At 38.6% G+C, this 20,845-nt stretch overlaps 6 protein-coding genes across 6 annotated transcripts in view; 2 read left to right on the top strand and 4 right to left on the bottom strand.

Moving 5' to 3' along the window:
- Cbr-seu-1 overlaps positions 1–2,737 on the bottom strand; it is a gene marked incomplete at both ends in the record, with an annotated part of 4,278 nt that extends 1,541 nt beyond the window's left edge. The window contains 5 exons of the mRNA XM_045235393.1: positions 48–251; positions 317–758; positions 1,724–1,843; positions 2,158–2,451; positions 2,726–2,737. Of these exons, the coding sequence (XP_045092952.1) occupies positions 48–251; positions 317–758; positions 1,724–1,843; positions 2,158–2,451; positions 2,726–2,737 (1,072 nt within the window). The remainder of the gene's footprint in view (positions 1–47; positions 252–316; positions 759–1,723; positions 1,844–2,157; positions 2,452–2,725) is intronic.
- Positions 2,738–3,099: 362 nt separating this feature from the next.
- Positions 3,100–5,930, bottom strand: Cbr-lsm-8 (the record flags this gene model as incomplete). The annotated part of the gene is made up of 3 exons (XM_002633547.1): positions 3,100–3,196; positions 5,301–5,416; positions 5,847–5,930. The coding sequence occupies 3 exons, from the start codon at positions 5,928–5,930 to the stop codon at positions 3,100–3,102; spliced, it is 297 nt and encodes a 98-aa protein (XP_002633593.1).
- A 1,061-nt stretch (positions 5,931–6,991) lies between these two features.
- Positions 6,992–8,121, bottom strand: Cbr-sqd-1 (the record flags this gene model as incomplete). Its single annotated transcript, XM_045235392.1, has 3 exons — positions 6,992–7,131; positions 7,227–7,728; positions 7,828–8,121. 3 exons carry the CDS (start codon positions 8,119–8,121, stop codon positions 6,992–6,994), a joined length of 936 nt encoding a protein of 311 aa, XP_045092953.1.
- Positions 8,122–8,946: 825 nt separating this feature from the next.
- Positions 8,947–10,268, bottom strand: CBG05472 (the record flags this gene model as incomplete). The annotated part of the gene is made up of 6 exons (XM_002633549.1): positions 8,947–9,165; positions 9,213–9,400; positions 9,448–9,608; positions 9,781–9,944; positions 9,988–10,116; positions 10,161–10,268. 6 exons carry the CDS (start codon positions 10,266–10,268, stop codon positions 8,947–8,949), a joined length of 969 nt encoding a protein of 322 aa, XP_002633595.1.
- A 911-nt stretch (positions 10,269–11,179) lies between these two features.
- Positions 11,180–12,849, top strand: Cbr-srv-25 (the record flags this gene model as incomplete). Its single annotated transcript, XM_045235391.1, has 7 exons — positions 11,180–11,353; positions 11,455–11,566; positions 11,611–11,720; positions 11,773–11,919; positions 11,972–12,238; positions 12,560–12,703; positions 12,751–12,849. The coding sequence occupies 7 exons, from the start codon at positions 11,180–11,182 to the stop codon at positions 12,847–12,849; spliced, it is 1,053 nt and encodes a 350-aa protein (XP_045092954.1).
- A 2,467-nt stretch (positions 12,850–15,316) lies between these two features.
- Positions 15,317–20,845, top strand: part of CBG05475 — a gene marked incomplete at both ends in the record, with an annotated part of 6,374 nt that continues 845 nt past the window's right edge. The window contains 14 exons of the mRNA XM_045235390.1: positions 15,317–15,478; positions 16,012–16,233; positions 16,474–16,695; positions 16,742–16,885; positions 16,930–17,028; positions 18,048–18,209; positions 18,720–18,831; positions 18,877–18,986; positions 19,037–19,183; positions 19,226–19,335; positions 19,391–19,502; positions 19,550–19,684; positions 19,730–19,819; positions 20,018–20,157. Of these exons, the coding sequence (XP_045092955.1) occupies positions 15,317–15,478; positions 16,012–16,233; positions 16,474–16,695; positions 16,742–16,885; positions 16,930–17,028; positions 18,048–18,209; positions 18,720–18,831; positions 18,877–18,986; positions 19,037–19,183; positions 19,226–19,335; positions 19,391–19,502; positions 19,550–19,684; positions 19,730–19,819; positions 20,018–20,157 (1,967 nt within the window). The remainder of the gene's footprint in view (positions 15,479–16,011; positions 16,234–16,473; positions 16,696–16,741; positions 16,886–16,929; positions 17,029–18,047; positions 18,210–18,719; positions 18,832–18,876; positions 18,987–19,036; positions 19,184–19,225; positions 19,336–19,390; positions 19,503–19,549; positions 19,685–19,729; positions 19,820–20,017; positions 20,158–20,845) is intronic.

Here is a 20,845-nt window from a genome sequence, read left to right as displayed (position 1 = left end):
ATTCTCATCGGCTGCATCCTCATCATTACTATCCATTTTCAAATCACCTCTGGCCGCCAATTTCATAGTCTCCACATCGATATCATCTCCAAGTTCCAGATCAATGTCGTCCTCTTCATAATCGAGCTCCTCCTCGTCGGATTGTACCGAGGCGTTGGATGCAGGTGCACTGTGATTGGATCTTGCCGGAGAAGCAGCAGCAACTGGTTCCGCATTATTTTGAACTTGCTCATTGCTTTCATCGCCTTCGCCTAAAAATTGAAGAATATTATAAGCGTCTACTGACTGTAAAAACAGTCTGAAATGAAAAACTCACAAGAATCAACTTCTTCCAAACCCTGCACAGCGACAGCTTCGTCTTCTTCTCTGGTCTCATCAACTACCATCTTCTCATCCTCTTTTACTACTTTTTCCTTCTTTTCAACCGACTTTCTATCCTTCTTATCATCGTCACGCTTTCTCTCACCATCACGTCTTCTGCTGCTGCTGCTGCTAGTGGACTTCTCTTCCTTCTTGGGCTCCTCGTGTCTTCTGGACGATTTCTCATCCTTCTTTTCAGTGTCAACTTTTCTGGATCTCTCATCCTTCTTCTTGTCATTTTCGTCTCTTTGTCTCTTCTCCTTATCATCTTCCTGACGACGTGGAGCATCTCTGTGACGATCTCTAGAGTTGTGACGTGGACGTGAAGAGGAAGAAGACGTGGCAGACGCCACTCCGGTAGCATAGGACATTGGACGAGTGTCGACTGCTGGACGCTTCTGAAACTAATAAAAATTGAGGTTGAAAATTTTGTAAATGATATTCAAGGTGTTGAAATAAGAACAAGACAATAGTTGTCAACTGGTCTGAAATGGAGCTCGAAGTCTTTGCCTTATCTACATTCTGTAAGGACACCAAATAATCTCCTTATATGTAGCGTACTTAGGAAGAGAGGTAAGGAAAACACGTCTGTGATGTTCGAGTCCTAAAAATATCTGCTTGACTATGAGCCAAAGAATTGAAAATTCGGAGAATTCTAGAATTTCAAATATTAAATGTTTCTTCTGATTGAACGCGCTATCAATTATTATCAAATTGAAAACCAAACAACGGACAATACAACATTTCGGTGCAGAAAGACACTTTGCGCTTCGTTTCTTTTCCGGAGCACAAAGATAAAGGAGAAGAAGAAGCAGAATGCCATCAATCACTCTGATATGCACGCTCTCTTTTCTGTACAACCATTTTGACACTTTTATCATCACTTTGTTATCACTGATATATTTCCGTTGTTTGCACCGACCGGTGACGGCATTCGAATCTTTTCAAATGGGCGAATGCAGAAAATTGCCAAAAAGCGACGAAGCGACTTATATTATTTGAAGTGACAGGAAGAAATTGTGAATATGATTATGTGTACGGAAAAGTGTGAAAGCGACGGGGTGATAAATTTGGTTGGAGCGGAAGTTTACGATGTGCAAACTCTGAACCCCAGATGATGGTAAAGTTAGAATTGTTGACTGTTCAGGCAAAATGGTAAAAGGGACTTCTACAGCTTGGGTATATTCTAGATACCGAAACATTCGAAAAGGGTTCAAAATAATTACAGTGATTTAACGAGAAGCTACCACTCTACAAAAGTTGTTCACTTTGTGATTAAAGGTCGATGACACCCATTCCTATTGAAAGCTAAGCCAACGCTAAGACTAGTTTGAAATTTTCTTGAAAAATTGAAAAAGCTTACCATTTGTGGTCTCTTCCAGTCCGCATCCCTCTGCTGTTGATGATGACGTCCTGGTGATGAATGTGGGACGAATGGTGCTTGGATTCTGGCGGCGACGTTGTTGTTCGAGCGAGAGCGGTCCTGAAACGGTGAACAATTGAAGCCGATGCTCTCCGCCTTGCTTGTAGATTCTTGTCTGTGTTTCCCTCCTTTCTTTCAGTTTTAAGTTTTACTGAAGACGTGCTGAATACGAACCAGCGTCTTTTCTCTATTCTTCAGGTTTTCTCTCTGCGTCTCTCCCCACTCTCTGATGCTCTTCGAAGAAGACGGAACAAACTTTGGTATGGCGCCACAAGTGAAGATTCCGAAGACGTCACCTAGATGGGTAAGTTCTCCCGTTGCAAGATATCGAAAATTGTTGGATAAGAAGTCAGAAATCCATAGTTTCAAGACACTAGAGGAATATTTTGTGTTTGCTTTCTACCAACCACTGCTTCTCCTCTCCTGTCGTTGTGCTCCTGCGGTCGATTATGATCGTTAAAGCCGCCATGACGATGTTCAGGCGATCTGTTGCGTTGATTGTTGTCGAAACGACGTCTGTTTGGAGAGGAGTTCGCTGGTGGACGACGTGGAGACACTGGACGTTGTGGGTAGTGAGCAGGATTCACCAGACGACGTCCATCATTTCCGAATTGTGGAGTACGGTGATCACGGAAGGTTGGACGGCGGACGTCACGACGATCACGATCCTGGAAAAAAAGTTGACTTGGTTGACTTACTGTACTTGCTCTAATTGCTCTAGAAGCCCACGCAGTTCCTCAACTTTGAGCTCAATTATCTCGCTTCCTGTGAGAGATATCAAAAATTGGTCAACTGATAAATTGATCATGATGATATCACCAACATTTTATCAGTTAACAGATTTTTTATATCTCTCATAGTAACTGAGACAATTGAGCTCAAAGTTGACGGTTTGGGTGAGCTTCTATCCGAGCAATGGAATAAGATTTTCAAAAAACTCACTCTTCCGTTCATATTGCGATTTAATAAGATTGATAAAAGTCCTCTTTATCTGGTTGACTGTTTAACAAAGTTATTACTCTCTGAAAATCATGGATTTAACGAGAACGATAATAGAAGCGAAACGGAATGAAAAAAGCGGAACCGAGAAAACAACGGTAGCACAATGAACGATTATTAAATCATTTGAATAAATACATTATTCATTAAAGAGAGAAAAAATCAATGTGGAGAGAAGTCAAAAGAGATCCAAAATAGTAAAGAAACAAAACGGGAAAAAAGACAGTAGAGGAGACAATAAAATGAGAAATAGCGAATGGGGTAACCAGTGAATACAATGAACACAGAAAGAGGAAGGAGGCTATTGATTTTTTGTTTTATTGTGGGACCCAAATCGGTGCCAATGGGGCTGCCTTCACATTCTCTAGATCGACGCGTTTGTCGAGTTCCTCGTCGATTTCACCAATGATGGCTCTATAAATGATGGGTTACAGTTTGAAACGCAGTCATCTTTCATATGAAATAAGATTTGTTTCTCACTTTCATAGGCAAAAAACGTTCCGAAAGGACAGGTTTGCGGAGAACTACTTTTTTCTCGGTTTCGAATCGAATGAATTGGTAAGGAAAAGTGTGAAAATGTGGGAGGATTAAGTACGACATTGAACACATGTCCAATTCGTAAATCTCATCTTTTTTATGAGATATTCGTATTTGTGAGAAAGAAAGTTCGAAACGTTCTCAGCAAACCAGTCATTGCGAGAGGATGCAGAGAAATGGAGTATTTATCACTTGACATGTCGAGTGGGTTGATGAAAACGAAGAGGGCGTATGCTCCCTGTAAGGATATGACACTGTCTCGGAAACGGAAACTAAAATCATATAGAAATCAATTTTTAAAGCAGTCAGCAATCCACGTTAACCAGCTGACTTTTAGATTCATCGACCGGTAGAGGTAGATCAAAAGCTCTGAAGGAACACGAGAAGCTTCGATTGAATAGGGGAAAGCGGATACTTTTTTCGCCTTTTTCGTATTCTCCTGCCCGTTCACTATACCTTTTCTCGCTTCTTTTTTTGCCCGAGAAAGATGGAGAGTACAAACAATAGTGGCTTGCTGGTGGTGGTGCTGCAGCAGCTTCAAGCAATCATAATGGTCAAGCATCAGACAGCTTTTGGGGGGCGACAGGCGATTGGAAGTGATGTTTTTGACACGTCATTTCTCATATGCCGCATTTTCTGATTGCTCATGGTAAGGACTTGTTCTGGGTTGGGAAAAGTTACAAAGCAGAAAGTGATAAAACATGGGAAAATCGATAAAGTGCCAAACAATTTAGGTTCGAACAGATGCAATGAACATTTTCCGAGAATGATTTTTTTGAAAACCGAAATTTCTATTTTATTGATCGGCAACTGCGGGAAAATGCATTTTCCTTAATTTTTTTGCAAAAGACCTCAAAATGAGAAAACACGAAATTCCATTCTCAGGAGTGGCCATCGTCAGTTGTTATCAGTGTGTTCTGTGACCGACCCCTTGATGATTGGCTATCTATTGGAAGAGAATGGAACGAAAAAAAACGGAATCCCTTTCAGAAATTAGGTCAACTGAATCATTGCGCGTTTTATCGTCAAAGCTTGAGAAAAAGGACGAAATGAAAATTTAGTGGGTCCGGATAAGTATTGACTGGAAGAGAGAAAGAGCAGTGAGAGAGACAATTCGAAATAGAAGCGTAGAGAGAAGAAAAAAGCGAGACTAGGGGGTGAAGGCGTAGGGAAAAGCGCAGAAGAGCGCACTTGCATCATTAACCGGGGTGTGGAAATTTACGACCCGGGAAGTTCTTATATAAACTGTACATAATACGTTATTCTTGCACCGATTTTGCACTTGGTGTTCATTGAAAACAACTGAAGCGTTGTGAGAAAACAAATATTTACACCGACTTGCTCGAGTTAGCATAAATCTGAACATGTTCTTCTAAACTAGGCAGACAGTACGCGACGGCTCGCGTGAATTGTTCTTTTGTGTTTCGAAAGAAATCATTGGAACACAGTACACGGACGATTTTTCGGACGGAAAAATAGGGTTGACATTTCATCCGGAACTTTGGCTTGTTTGGGAACAGTGAGAACAGAGATCGAGAGCAAAAAATGATATTGCCTTATGTGGTCATCGAGAAAGTCCAATCAATTCAAAAGATACTAATTTCTCAGCCTTATTATGGCCTTATGCCGAGCACGGAAATGATCAAAGAGCTCATATGCTTTTTGCTACACGACTGGATTGACGCGATGCTCGGCAATTGAAACAATCGGTCAGTTGTGAGAGGGAAAAAATTTGCACGGACGAAAGGGATGTGGGCCGCACGAAAATAAACGTTTCCAGGACAAGGGTGTGGTGTTGATCGTTTGACCCGGAGTACCACTTCCTGGAACGAATGGATTGAGGGCGAATGAGACTTAGAAGTAGGCTTGAAACCGAGAACTGATTTCAACGAAATGGAATTTCAACTTTTTAAATAATTACAGTTACAGACATGTATGCTTCTTTGTGAGATCAATGTTTTGAATTTTAAAAATCACTCACACATTTTCTCCTCGAATAATGTAGAGTCCCAGCGGTGTGATTAGAACTCCGTCTGTCTCTGAATAACACCGTTCGTGGGCATCTTCGATGACCAGGTTGATTAATTGATCGAATCCCTGTAAAATCGACATTTTTTGTTTAGAAATTTGAAAAAATGGCTCGAAATACCGTGTCCAAAGCAAATTTCAAGGATACATTTCTTAGGAAAACGTTACCCAAAGCTGCCATTTTTTCCAGATTTCCAGACACTAAACTACGGTATCTCCGTTGTGTTTCTTCTCTGAAACCCGCCGGAAATCTAGATAAACTTCTTATTTTTTGATGGTTTCGTAGAAAAAAACACAAAACAAATCGATTGATATCGTAGTTTTGGCAGCTTTGGGCAACGTTTCAATGAGAAAATTTTTCTAGAAATTCACCTGGACGCGGCAAAACTCTAAGCTGTTTGAAAAAAAAGTGGGAAGCAATACTATCGTACTGATTTTCTTTCGAAAATTCTTTTCAAACTTATCAATAACGATGTTTTTTCAATAACCCATGTGCTACCTTGAGAAGCCCGACGATTACTCGTCCGTCTCCAGTGACGACGTTCACCATGCGGTTCATATATGATTCAAGAGTTGATGTCATTTTTCTGTTCTGCAATTAACCCGATAAGCACAAATTCATCTCTATCGCAATTCTTCAGATATATTCACACGGAAACTCACCTGTTCTTTCAAACATTTTGTTGAAAATAAGAACAATTAGATATCTTTGGCAATATAGTAACTAGTCCTCAAAAATTTCATTCTCAGCTTAATATCAACACATGTTTGACATGAATCAATCATACATTTGAATAGTGAACGACAAATTCTGTGTCAAACACTGATGCAGTCATTAGAATCGGTTTGGGGGTTTACGGGTGGGGCGGATTTACGGGTGAGATTGGCAAAAACGATGGTGGGACTGATTGGGTGTTGTGAGATTAGACGAAGATTGGACACCTGACTGTTCATCAGATACACTTCAAACATGAGATAAACGGTTTAACAACTAACTGTACAATTCTAAATGAGATGTGGTATACAAAACAAGGAGAATCATACAGTCTAATTGGATACCAGTTCCTGAAAAAAGGAAGTAGCACCATAACAACAACTAAATGATGGTTCGGGGGGAGAAGCATACAGACTTTAGAAAAAATAGAAGTTTCAGCTTCTTTTTGATGTTCTCTTGGGAACGAAACAAGCTGAAACAACTTGAGAACAACAAAAATCGACTGTAGGGAGTGGTGAGAAATACTTCTACACATTGGGCGGTTATAGGAACTTTTAGAAAAAAAATCATCTAAAACAACAAAAGTGGTATTATTATTCCTGGAGTTATTCAAACCCATCGGCGGACAACTGTAAGGGTAGAGAACCGACGAGTCTCTGGGTGAGGATCAGAAAAAACAAAACAAATGGGTTCGATAGAAGAAACTTCGGGAACGACACATCTCGTATCGTCGTTGCCAAAAATTAGAAAGAAAAAATTCGCACGTTAGAATTTAGGGACGACAATCAACTGCTTATGTTTGAGTTTAGGCATGAGGACAAAGAATTTGGTGACAATTTTAAAAGATTAGGTAGGAAAAAGACAGGAATTCTGAAGGGGAAAACGGTGAAGGCTTTTCAGATGATGAGGTGAAGTTCAGAAGGCACTTTTTAGAACTGTTGGGCTTGAGCAGCTTGTTGTTGTTGTTGCTGCTGTTGTTGCTGTTGTTGTTGGAAGCGTGGTTGACCGTTCGATTGTCTGGCTCCTTGTCCTTGCTGGAAGTCGAAGCCGCTGTTGTTTCCTGAAAAACCTGGTGAGATTGATTTAGGTGAATTTTTAAAATGTTTCCCCACAATGTGTGTTTTGACTGGAATAATGAAGCAATGTAAAGTAAATTCAACTCACTCTGGTATCCACTTCCATATCCTTGAGAAGATCCGCTGTTGTTATGGTGGGCTCCTTGTTGTCCATAGTAGCCATTTCCGTACCAATCTCCCCAAGCTCCAGTAGTTCCGTATGGAACAGCTCCGATCTGTCCCCACCCGGCGTACCATGCGGAGTTGTTGTTTCCGCCTCGTCCTCCATACATTCCACGACCTCCTGGCATGCGTCCTTGGCCTGGTGGGAATCGCTTTCCTTGTGGAACAGCCTTCTTCACATCACATTCGCGAGTTCCGAAGGTTTGCTTTGTCTGTGAAGATGCCTTGTCAGCGGATTCCTCTTCCTCGAAAACGATGAAAGCGAAATTACGGCGGGTCTTGGTCTGCTTGTCGAATGGCCATTCGATATCATCGACCTTTCCGAACTGTTCGAAGTGAGTGCGGAGCTCAGCTTCGCTGTAATCTGATGGAAGACCTCCAACGAAGACCTTCTTGTTTTCCCGGGACTTGGCTGGCTTCACCTCAACCTAGAAAAACAACTTTAGGTTTTTTTCAAAGGTAAATCCAATTTCAGAGCTCTCTCTGGTTTTATAGAAGGAGTTCCTAAATAAGCTTATAAAACTTACAGATTTTCCTTTGATAGTTTGTTCGCGAGCCGAGAGAGCCAACTTGCATCCTTCTCCGGTGGTGAACTCGACGAATGCGAATCCTCGGGAGCGGCCGTTAGTACGGTCGTACTTGACCTGAGCTTGAGCAACCTCTCCGTACTTGGTGAAGTGGGAGTTCAGATCTTCGTTGTTGACTTCTGGCGAGATTCCACCGACAAAGATCTTCTTGTCCTCGTTTCCCTTCGTCGAGTGTCCATTTTCCTTGATAGTCTCAGAGGCGTTACCGTTAATCTTGTTATCTGTACCTTCCATTTTTACTACTATCTGAAAATTCAAATTATCAATCGAAACAAAATACAGCTCGACTCACCTTACTTTACTTTATAAGAACGAATAAAGTTAAAAAGCCGGATAAAAAAGCCTTGAATAAAAAAAATGTAGCCGTTAAGACTATCTAGAAAATACCCTGAAAAAATTAAAAGATTAATGAGTTGTAACATATTTAATCCGGTGAAATACAGAAAGATTCGAGAACGAGATTGTCGGCCTAAAAAATTTTTCTCTGCAAAAACCATGCATTTTTAGTTCATAAAAAGCATATTTTCATGTGCAGAACAATCCGTAGGTTAAATTCATCAATTAAAAAAATTTTTTGAAGCCGATTTTCAGAAAAAAGATCAAGAATTCGGCGCTACGCCCCTTTCGGATAAGGTTTCCACTAAAAACTGCAGGACCTACGGTAATGCGCGGCGTCAGCCCGTCGCCGCGAGACCTGTCGTCCTTTCGCCGCCGTGTAGTCCTCTCGGACGAAAAATCGGCAATTTCGACTCTTGTCAAGCGCAGTCGGCAGGCGGTTTTCTGCCAGAAAATGCCGCTGTTTTGCGGAAAATTGAGAAAAATGTGTTCAGAGAGAATGTTACACTTAATAATCGCATAAGTGTATCGATTTGTTGCCGGGGAATGAGATCTATGACGAGCAGAAACACATTTCGATTGCTTTCTCGTTTTTAATAAATCTGGTGCAATTTTATACTCATTGTTGGGGAAGGAAACTATTTTCTTCACACAGCCGAGTTTAAAAAAGAAAATTATTTATGAGAACCAACCTATCAAAAGTATAAAGAGTATAAAGGTGACCTATTCGTAATCCCACGAGTGCAAATAGTAGGGAACAGGCTTTGTAAACATATTTGGATCATAAACCACGTCAGTTAAATAAAGACCCTGCGGAGGAGCTACTGGGATTCCCATATCGTAAAAGTTCGAGCTGATGGGATTTTTCAGAAGCCAATTCACAGTGGATAACGGGATTCGGTCATACGAATAGTTCACCAAGCACGAAATCATTCTGCGAATCTGAAATTTTAGATTTTTAGATGCTAATCCAACTTCTTGGAAATTACCTGCTCTCGAACAAATGACTTTGCTACAATTGTCACATTGTAATAATCATAAATGTCATTTTCTACCGAATAAGCTTCTCCGTTGGACAATCCAACGTAGAATATGTATTTGAGAGCCGAAGGTGATATAGGTTCGGTACGTTTTTCTCGATTTGTATGCTTGAAGAACGATCCCATTACTTGCTCGCCTAAAAAGAGCAAGTTTTAAATAGGTATAAAAACGATTCGATCTCACCTTCGAAAATTTTTCCGGCTCGCAGAAGTCGTTCAGGTGAGAATCCTGGAGGTAGTCTCCACGCGTAATCTCTTTCGGAGAAACAAGCAATAGAAGGTTCTTGTCGAATAGTATCCCATAAATCCCAGGAGCGGCATACTGCTAACCGATATGTGTACTTTCTGGAATAGAAGAGAATAGAAGTGGGCTTCTTCAAGAGGAAAGAGATGTTAAAAGTGCGAGTCATGTGACAGAGTTCTCCGTTGTCAATGGATACTCGCATGGAAGAATAGAAGAAGAAACGCAGAGAAACGCTATTTTTGAAGAAGAAGAACTTTTTGATGTAGAGATTACCTATATGACACACTTCTTCTGATACAAAATCCAGCAGAGACAGAGTGTGCATCTAGGATTTCTAGAGATCCCGGATTTGCGGCGTCAATGATTGATTTCCATGTTCTCATGTATTGGATCTTAGTTTCGGGACATTTGTCTAGATCAGCGAATTCCAATGGAACCTGAAACGAAGGATATTGATGAAACAAGCCAGGCAAAATTTACCTGGCAAATTACGGAACTTCGAATCGCATGAACTTTTGCATCAGTTCGACTGCTTGGAGAAAACTTCAATTTATCCTTTTGCTCTGGGTGTTGCTCTCTTCGCGGTCCGAATATCGACTGTGACACTGTCTGAAAAACAATTACCAAGCTTGTTCGATTTCCTAATGTAAAACCTGATTTAGAAGATCCATAACACCGAATCCGGTTCCACCTTTCGCCATTTCGGGAAATTTCGATCCATCGTAACGGATCCAAAACAAATATCGCCGAATTTCCCTCATGATTTCAGTTGTTTCAGTGATTATTTTCAAATGATGAGTTCTCCGAGAGGACTACACGGCAAACAGTTTCAGGCGGCCTAGGTTCAGCAGATGTCTGTGTCTCATCAATTTGTATTGTGTCTTTGAGGAAAAAGAAGAGCGAAGTTTGAAATGGTCTTTAAATGCAAGAATTTTATTCAGAAGATCGAAAGGGTATTGAGTGATAATTTCAGATTTTAGCTTGGCTTCACCGCTTCAGCAGACCATTTCCAACTTGATTCCTTTGTCATCTTTTTTCCAAAAAAGGTTCCTCCTTCCTCCACATTTGATCAGCTATAAATTTTGTTTTGCTTCTCTTAAAATTTGTGGTGTTTGAAAAATGAAGACTGCGAAAAAATTATTGGTTATCACCTGGTTCCCCGCTGAGTTTAGTTGTAATCTGGATTTTCAGAGTTTTCTTCCTTTTGAGAGAATCTACCTTGGTCTTTGAGCATTTCTTCAGCATAATTTCAGATTCTAAATATCCTCTACAGTGGATTCCCACATCACTTTATCCGTGATCTTCAAGATGCCAAATTGCTCCGAATGATTTCATGGCTTTGTTGACAGTTGGCACAAAGCTATAATTGTCCATTTCCATTACCCCATGATCCAAAACGTCAGACACATTTTTGCATTTTTTCTGCTCTCCAAAAATTTAGTTAAGTTCCAAAAAGAGCATTGATTGAGGTCTAAAATTTTTTCATATATTCTGAAGATGATTTCAGGTGTTCCATGGAATTCTAGATATTTTCAGAAACAAATAACAGATGATTTTCATTTTTGTAGTCATTATTTTTCAGTTTTCTCCGTTTTCTCAAGTTATTTAAATTTTTCTAGTTATAACCATGAGAAAAGTTATTTGAGCTTCAAGAATTCTATAAATATTTCAGATGAGTTCTCCGTCTCCAGCTCCTTTTGTACCTCCTATTTGGCCTGCTACCGTATTCTATCTCTCATCTATTCTAATACTTCCTCTGTATTTTTTTGTTTTCATCTCACTTTTTAGTCTTCGATATGTCTCCAAAACTTATAACACTACTTTTTATACAATTTTGTTACAACATGTAAGAATTTTTTTTTCGAATCGAAGGAAAGAAGATACCGTAATACTTGTATTAGAAGGGTCGGATCTCCTTCTACAGGTATTACGGTACCCAATTTTCAGTGTATCGCGGATCTGTTCGCAATGTGTTTCTATTTTGTGATAATAGTGGCTCGAGGAATAACTTTTATAAGAGAGTTATACTTTGAGTATCAGGAGTTTTATATAGCCGCAGGTACCGTAATCCTGTTAATTCTTTAAAAACATAAATCTTTCCAGCAGCCTACAACCATATTTACTACACCTTGTATATCCGATGCTCCGGAATAGTTTTGCTTTCATTTCAGCGTTTTCTAGTGATCAAATACACACATACCAAAATCACTACAGTAACCAAAACATTTGATTAAAAAACATATTTTGAGATTCGATAATTTTTAGAAAGTTCAATCTGCACCAAAATGGGCAATAATAGGTGTCTATTGGGTCGTTCCAACTCTGATAAGTTTGGTAGTTTTGAAAGATACAAATTTCAAATATGAAAGTTTTGAAACGATGGCTGTAATTGCTGAACAAGAGGTGATACAGGTTAGGGATCAAAGAATTGAAGCTCTTTAAAAATCAAAAATATACATTTCAGAGAAACACATTGATGGCTCTAATTATTGTCAGTTTGACTTGCATTCTGTGCTCTGTAGCTTACGGAGCACTGTATATTTTTGTCCGAAAGAATTCTGTCAGACTGTCCAAGTATGATCCGGGTTTCAGATTAACTTTTCAGAAAACCATTTCCAGATCTCTCCGTCGAGAAATTTCTCTTGCAATTCAAGTTTTTATTTTACTTTTGGCATTTTTCGCAATCCTTGTTTACTATTCGTTTCAAAACTATTTCGCGCAGACTCATAATGTATCGTGAAATCTATAAAAGATATAGATCCCTAACTTTTAACTTTGAGCTCATATATCTCGTTTCCTGTAGAAGCTATCGGAAAGTGATCAACTGATGAAATGTTAACCATCATTTCAGAAGTGTTTGGTCAGTTGACGCATTTCAGATATCTTGTATTGGAACGGAATAGAGCTCAAACTTGACAATGTGGGACTGAATTTCAAAATACTATTTTCCATACTTGTAAAATTCCGGGCCAGTCCTAATTGGGCCTTCGAAAATTTGAAAAAAAAAGCCCGGCCTGTTACAAGTATGTATGATATTTTCCAATTTTTCCAGACAGGACCCATTTTCTACATGCGTGGAATTTATCCAATGGCGAATGGGTTTCTCTCATATATGAACCCGTTTTGTATACTATTCCTCAATAACGACCTGACAAAACAAGTGATCAGATCATTGACTTGCAAAAAATTCAAATTGGTTAAATCAGATTTCTAGATACTGTAGGTGCAGATTGAAGATTTCAGAGTGACGCTCAAGTATCTGGAATAATTTCAAATTCGAGCAAGCAGCAACAAAGGAAGGGTATCAATCAAGTCACTTTTTTGAGGAAAGTTGTTTATTGATCTATTGTGTCTATTGATAAATCATGATTTTATCTGTGAGACCATAGTTTTTGATTAAGGTAGTTGTCGTTGTGAGTCCTTCGGCCATGGCCGCCTTCGTCTCTCTTCCACGGCTCTGTTATTTTGTACCAGATTAATGATGAAAATTGAACACGGGCTCATTTTAAAATTATCCATGTGAAATTGTACAGATGTCAACACTTTTAATGTTTCATTTGCTCGTTTGTTAAATTTTATCGATGAGAACGTTTCCACCACAAAAAATTCGATACACAACCGAAAGGAGCAACACAGACAGCCCAGAGATAGACACAATTAGAAGACCGACGAGTCCAAATAAGAGATGCATCGACATCGAAATTTTTTTTTCGGACAACGGACACAGAGAAACGATCATCGAAGAAATCGACAGAAACTTATGGATCAACCTAATAGAAAACAACGGATTACGGAAAACGGACAACGAGAAACCATGTCCGAAAAAAAAACGCACAAGAGCAGCAAGAAAAGCGAGAAAGACACAAAAAACCACACAAAAAATGCAAGTTCACGAAGTTCTGACAACACGACGCCGACTCCTTCACTCTTGTCCCGGGACACTAGAAATCTGAAATTAAACCAATTTTAACCAATTTTTATTTTATTTCTTGTCACCTCATCGGATTTGAATGAAATCCTGTCGAGTACCGGCGTCACTGCTGATCACTTCCTGAAGTTATTCTACTGTAATAACACGGGGTTGCAAACGGGTACATGCGTGGAATTTGTTTGAGTTCTCTCGGGTGCGTTTTTGGGAACGCAGTTCTACGTGGCGCCGCAGTGCAAATTATCACTGAAAAACTCTTTGCCAACTGCCTTTCGTAGCAATTTTCGTGGAATTCCGTGGCATTCGCAGCAAAGCGTGCTCGATTCGAGTACCCGTTCGCAATCCCGTGTAATAAGAGTAGCAAGTTTTCCAAGTATCCGGGAAAGGATTACTTAAAAATGTGGTATTTGGAAATTCAATTTTTCGAATTTTAAAATTTTGAAAATGTTATATTTTACGTGAAATTAGTTCTAATTTTTTTTTTGATTTTTGGACACATTTTCATCTAAAAATGCAGCCCCGTAGATGTAAAAAGTTTTGAAACTGGCGGTTTTTTCGCTTTGAAAATTCCCATTTACTCACTTTTTTTGCTACTCCTGTCATTTTGATTCGAATCCTTCCCATCCTGCAATGTGCCATCGAAGCCGTCCTCAAGGTCCTTGAAGTTGGTCTCAGAGTCCAATCAGCCCCTGTAATAGGAATGTTGAAAACTAAGTGCTAAATAACTTTCAATTGTCTAAAGCATAGATTTTGTTCCTACTTTGTTATCACTGGTCCCTTGAAATAGCAGTTTTCCAGTTTTCTAAGTTCGGTCGAAAAAAATTGTCGTGCTTTGTCGTTTTTTTTCATAAAAAAAGGAAAATTTTCTAACACGAGAAACTTAATTTACCAATTCCCATTTCCTTACCTCTTTTTTTGTTCCGCTACTCCTTTCATCCTGCTTTGAATCCAGCCCAACCTGTGTCGTTGAAGCTGTCCTCGAAGTCCTTGAAGTTGGTCCCAGAGACCATGCATCTCTGCAACTTGAAAGTGTCGTATCTTTACCAAATCCCACTTTCTCACCTTTCGTTGTGTTCTGCAACTCCTGCCATCTTGTTTCCAATCCGTCCCATCCTGTGTCCTTGAAGCTGTCCTCGAAGCTCATCAAGTCGGTCCCGGAGTCCAAGCATCTCTGCAACTTGAAAGTTTTGTAACTTTACTAAATCCCACTTCCTCACATTCCATTGTGTTCTGCTACTCCTGCCATCTTGTTTCCAATCCGCCCCATCATATGATGTCACCTTGAAGCTGCCCACGAAGTCCTGGATGTCGGTGCAACCTGGAAACCAAGAAGATCCTGCAAGATCCTGAAAGATCCTGCAACTTGAACGTTGTAAACCTGATACTGATTTCCTCTATTTGATATCTTCTACAGGAAATAAAATAAATGAGCTCAAAGTTGACGATTACGGTATTTACACGGCTCGTTATATGTTCAGTCGTTTTTGGGCATCTTCCGACCAGAACCTTGCCAATATCCGTTCATAAGACGAAGACCCCTCAACTTTTGACTAGAAAATACAAGCTAGCAGTCTAGTCAACAGACAGATCTCTGATAATTTCCTCATCTGACTTTTTGAGCAACCTGTTCCATCTGAGTGATTTCTACTACAAGTACATGCATTTTCCGGTCACGAGTCTCTTATTTTGTTTATGCGTATCTTTTTGCTTTTGTATACGTAGGTGTGTCTTCAGATTCAGCTTGCTCTGTCTCTCTTTTTTTCAGACCATGACTAAATTTCGATTTTTCGAATTTTGATTTTCTTGAAATTTTTATCCCACGGTGTCTACTAGAATCTTGTAGAAATTTTTCTGAAATTTTGTTTTTGAGCATTCGAAAAGATGAACCAAACCACCAAACCACCAACCTGGGGCTTTCAAGTTTATTATGCAATGTCTATTGTTACGATTCCCATCTATTTGGTGATATTTGTCTGTATTCTACGATTGAGATGCGTCTCGAAGACTTATCAATCAACTTTTTATTCACTTTTATTGCAGCATGTATGTTTTTTAGATTGCCTCACCCTGTAATCGAAAAGCCCACCACGCTGTCAAGTTTGAGCTCAATTATCTCGGTTCCGTCAGAAGAGATCAACAATTTATTAACTGATAACTGATTCATAATACCACCAATATTTCATTATGTTACTACTTTTTAGTATCTTTCACAGGAACCGAGATGAATTGACTCAAAATTATAAGCTAGGGGTAGCGTTCTATTAGAAGGTTTATGGTGTTTCGGGATTGTTTAAGGAGACAAACGTTTTGCCTGATTTTGTAATCACATTTGAAATTCGAAACCTTCGATTTACTGCAGATCAAGTTTTCGTATTCAAGTTCAGAAAAGTACTTCTAAATTGAATATAAACATTCGAGGTTCCAAAAGTTCAGGTTAAAAAATTTCCTTCCTTCTCTGACGTACCTCTGAAAATTTGGTTCTTGCTACGAACCACAGAGACAGTTCAGTTCAACTCTTATCACAAACTATGACTGACTTTGTCTGCAGACACCTAGTACATTGTAGATGTTTTCAGTGCATCGCTGACTTGTTATCAATGGTTGGATACCTTGCTCTAACCCCCGCACGAGAAATCCCGGTGATTCGTCAGTTCTATTTCGACAACCAGGAATATTACATCGCTGCTGCTACCTACAATATCATATACTACAGTTTGTATGTTAGATGTACTGGAATTATTTTCTTGTCTCTTCAAAGATATTTCATTATCACATCTCCACTTTCAAATTTCAGTTTGGTGAGTAGTCAGATCGGTAGATCTCATGATCGTTTATTATTTTAGCTGATTCAAAGTGCTGAGAATTGGAAAATCGTCTTGGTTTACTGGATGACTCCAACTATTTTGAGTATTGTTGTACTCAAAGATTACGAGTTTCATTTCAATAATGTAGTAGAGATGACTCTTATTGTCGACAAATCAATCACACAGGTAGAACACAAAATACCCGAGCTGGAAAAATAAAACAAATTGTTTCAGAGAAACACAGTGATGGCTTTGATTGTTGTCAGCATCACATGTATTGTGAGCTCAATTGCGTATGGAGCATTGTTTATATTTCTAAGAAAAAACTCTTCAAAACTGTCAAAATCTCTTCGTCGAGAAGTTCATCTTGCATTCCAAGTTCTGGTTCTCTTCTTGGCGTTTTTTGCTGTTTTCGTTTTCTTTGCCTCTCTCAACTACCTCACGCAATTGCAAATGGTAAGAAGGGAAACAAAGAATTGGTAAAACTCATCAGAGATTTCAGATGGATTGGGTATACTATATTCGTGGTATTTACCCTATGATAAGTGGGTTTTTATCTTATCTAAATCCGTATTGCATCCTGATTTTGAATCGAGACTTGTCCCGTCAAGTTATCAAATCAGTTAGATGTGAAGGCTACAAAGGCGTAAGTGTAGGAATTAAAGGAAATTTATGATACGTTTCCTTCAGAGTGAAGCACAAGTATCTGGAATAGTGTCAAACGCTACCAAGCCAACCGCGGGAAGTACAAATCTGAGAGGACCGGGAACAACTTTGGCACCAAAAAAAGTTACATTTTGTTAACTGTATTTGGAAATAAATGTTTTGAAAATCCTTTAAACTGATTTGAAAAGGTATTCGTAAAGTGAAGAAGAGCTTATCACCAATTAGTATTGCTGGTTGCTAAAAAAATGGGAACAATTTTTTAATTTTTGATTTGATATAAAATAAAGATATAAAAGGCTGAACAGATTCAACAACAAGGAACTAGCGAAAAAACGTTGGGTAGAGAGATGACGTTTCGAAAGTCAGAGAACGTCTCTATTTTGAGTTACTGCCTTCATTCGTTTCGTATTTTCATGAGTCATTTTTTTTTGTTCAGAAACTTCTAAACTAATTTTATCAGCATTGTATAATTCATAGTATCACTGTGCTTTTCTGAACGTCGTTCAAATGTGCTCAAATGCGATTACCGTAACACTACAGTAAAATTCGCGTTAGTCTCGACGCGAAAGCTTCAAATTGAACTGCTGAGTCGCTAATTAGCGGTGCCTGCATTCCATCAGAAAACGCGGGTCAATGTAAAGAAAAACGTTCTGGAAAAAACACCTCGAATTTCACAAGCAGTGTAAAATTTAGGTAAGTGGTGTTACGGGAATTGAATGGACTATGCGAATTATTATGAGAACTGCTATGGGATTCAGAGAATTAGGCTGGGGCTTGAGAATTCGATGCTGTTTTGAAAAAAGTCTGTCTCAATAACACCAGCACTTTCATAGTTTGTAGATTTTTCGATGTTCATCATCTGAATCATACAGAGCCAGTCAACCAAGAAGTGCTTTCAATTTTGATTTTACATTTCCTCAGCCCCTCACCTTGTTTATTCCCATCCCCTTTGATTCAGTTACATGCTTTTTTTGTTTCGTTTTCTCACGATGCTCTTGTCTTCTGATAACCAGATTTATACTCTCACTTTTGTTGCAAAAAACTTTTGTCTTTTTCCGATTTCCGATCTATCCCCGGAAATTACTTTTTCTATGGATACCCGTTAATCTATTTAAATAAGTGTTGTCATCATTTTTTTGCAGATGAATAACTCTTTGGAACCCCCACAATGGGGTTTCTATGTGTACTATGGAATGTCGATTGTCAGTCTTCCATTGTATTTATTGATTATCGTTTGTCTGTTATGTCTTCGAGGCGCTTATGCGGTTTATAAATCAACATTTCATTCATTACTGTTGCAACATGTAGGTTTACAGTTTCAAAAAAGTTCAATCACTGATTTGTGTGCATAACAGAAACAATTTTGACTTTTTTGAGCTTGCCGAACAGAGAAATAAGAAATAAACTAAGAATGGAAAAAAGGGATTTGGGTATACTGAAGTACCATAATACCTGTAATAGAGGTATACTGAAGTACCATAATACCTGTAATAGGGCCCCACACATTGTCAAGTTTTAGCTATTCTTGAATTATCTCAATTCTTATGCAAGATACCAAAAATGACAACTTGTTATTTTTTTGGAAAGGAACCAAGATAAATTTACTGCAAGTTACAAGTTACGGACCCTCCAATTGAAGTTTTTACGGCAAGCTTGAATATGGTTCCGGTAGTTTTTAATCTCAAAAAAGTTCATAACATAAAACAATCTACAAGGAACCGAAAAAACGAAGGCTTTGATCCGAAAAGTTTAGTCATGAGAACCAAATAAAACACAAAACACTAACTATACAAAACACAAAATTTCGTTTAAAGTGTATTGCTGATATGTTCTCAATGCTTGGATATATTCTTCTTTCTCCTGCTCGAGCCATCCCGCAAATCCGACAATTTTATTTTGAATACCAAGACTACTACATCGCTGCTGGTAAGATTCTACAGAAATCAATCTAAGCCAGTCAAACTTTTCCAGCAACCTACAATATCATCTACTACACCCTGTACATTCGATGCACTGGAATAATCTTCCTCTCTTTGCAACGCTATTTGGTTATCACTCTTCCTCATTGGAGTCTAACTACGGTAAGAGAAAACACCCTGATAAAATAAAACTTTTTTTTGATATTATTTAGAAAGTTCAAAAAGCTGAAAACTGGAAAATTATACTGGTTTACTGGATAACACCAACGCTTTTGAGTATTGTTGTTCTCAAGGATACTGATTTCAAATTCGATGGAATTGAAAAAATGGCAATCAATGCAAGTAAGGAAATTATTCAGGTAAGAACCAAAAATGTTAAATTTACGAGGATACGATTTCAGAGAAATACTGTGATGGCTTTGTCTGTGGTAAGCACCACTTGCATTGTTAGCTCTTTAGCTTACGGAGCGTTGTTCTATTTCGTGCGTAAAAACTCTTCCAAGTTATCAAAGTAAGAAACAACTCCTTTGGATTCTAGCCGAGAACCAAATCCATTGAACATTCAGATCTCTTCGTCGAGAAGTTCATCTTGCATTCCAAGTTCTTGTTCTTCTTCTGGCCTTTTTTGCTATTCTGGTATTCTATGCGTTTCTGAATTATTTTGCGCAGACTCGTAATGTGAGTGTCAGACGCCTATTGACTGCTAATTGTAAGAAAGGTTCCAGGATGGTCCAGTCTTCTACATGCGTGGTCTCTACCCAATGGCAAATGGTTTTCTATCATATATCAATCCATTTTGCATTTTGTGTTTGAATCAGGATTTTACTAGGAAACTCATCGGTTTGGTTACTTGCAATGTGGTAGGTCAATAATCCAATGGATTTGAATGAACTAAAAATTTTCAGAATGAGGTTAGAGGGTCTGGAAAAGCGACAAACTCTAATAAGAAGGTAAATGTGACACTCGTTCAAATTGAGGAGACTCGACGATCAGTGGTCAGTTAGGAATAGGACTTGTCGCTGCCAATAAGTTAGCTTCTTTTTTTTACAAGTGTCTATAAATATGATTTTTTTTTAAATTTTTGATAATTTTGACTGAATTTCCGAGTTTCCGATTTTCAGATTCTCGGAACTTCAGAGCTTGAGTATTTTAAAATTTAAGAATCCTAGGATATCAGACTTTGAGAATTTCAGAGCCTCGGAGTTTCAGAATCTCCAAATTTAACAAGGGAGTTACTTGAGGGAGCGGGTTTAACTTTTTTTGAAATTTTGGGAGCAGATAGAAGAGCTTATGAGGATTCCAAATCTGTTAAAAAAATCAGCAAATTGCTCACGTGAGCTGAGTTATGACCTAGAAAAGTTTCCCTATGATTAAGCAATTTCTCGTGAGATTTTTTCACGAAATAGTGTATTTCTTTTAAAACAATAGATTTCAATCAGCAGTGGGGTAAAGTGGTAAAATGGCAAGTTCAGAGGAGGAAGGTTGTAGGTTCGATTCTCCCGATCCCAAAAATTTTGCAAAATTTTTTTTGTTTAATTTTAAGCTGCCATAACTGGCTCTGGAATAAAATTTACGCAATTGAAACATGTTTTTCGGGAATTTCTCGTTATGAATAGGCATCTTCCAGAATGAAAACATACATTTAATTTGTGAAGAAATTCACAAATGGTTCATCGAAGATTTTTCAAAATTTTTTTTCAAATTTTTTTTGTTTTTTAGTGAAAAAACAGTTGAGGATTCTGAACACATCGGTGGCATTCGATGACAAACTGCTGGAAACATATGTTCTTGGCACAATACGCGCATTTGACCATTGACAATGTTTTGCACCCAGATAATTGGCACTGTCCATAAACTTTCCGGTCGAAGCAATATTGAATTGGTCTGTCACATTTCGGAGCGCAACTGTCCACATAACCGTCCTTCTCTAAAGTCCTTCTCATTTCTTTGCGCATATTCCGCCAAGTTCTTCATGAACTTCTTGAATTGACGGAATATCAAAAATTCTGAATTTTCTGAAA

The sequence above is a fragment of the Caenorhabditis briggsae genome, assembly GCF_000004555.2.
Source record: "Caenorhabditis briggsae complete genome, chrIV, whole genome shotgun sequence".
NCBI lineage: Eukaryota > Metazoa > Nematoda > Chromadorea > Rhabditida > Rhabditidae > Caenorhabditis > Caenorhabditis briggsae.
This window is presented reverse-complemented; position numbering and strand designations above follow the sequence as displayed.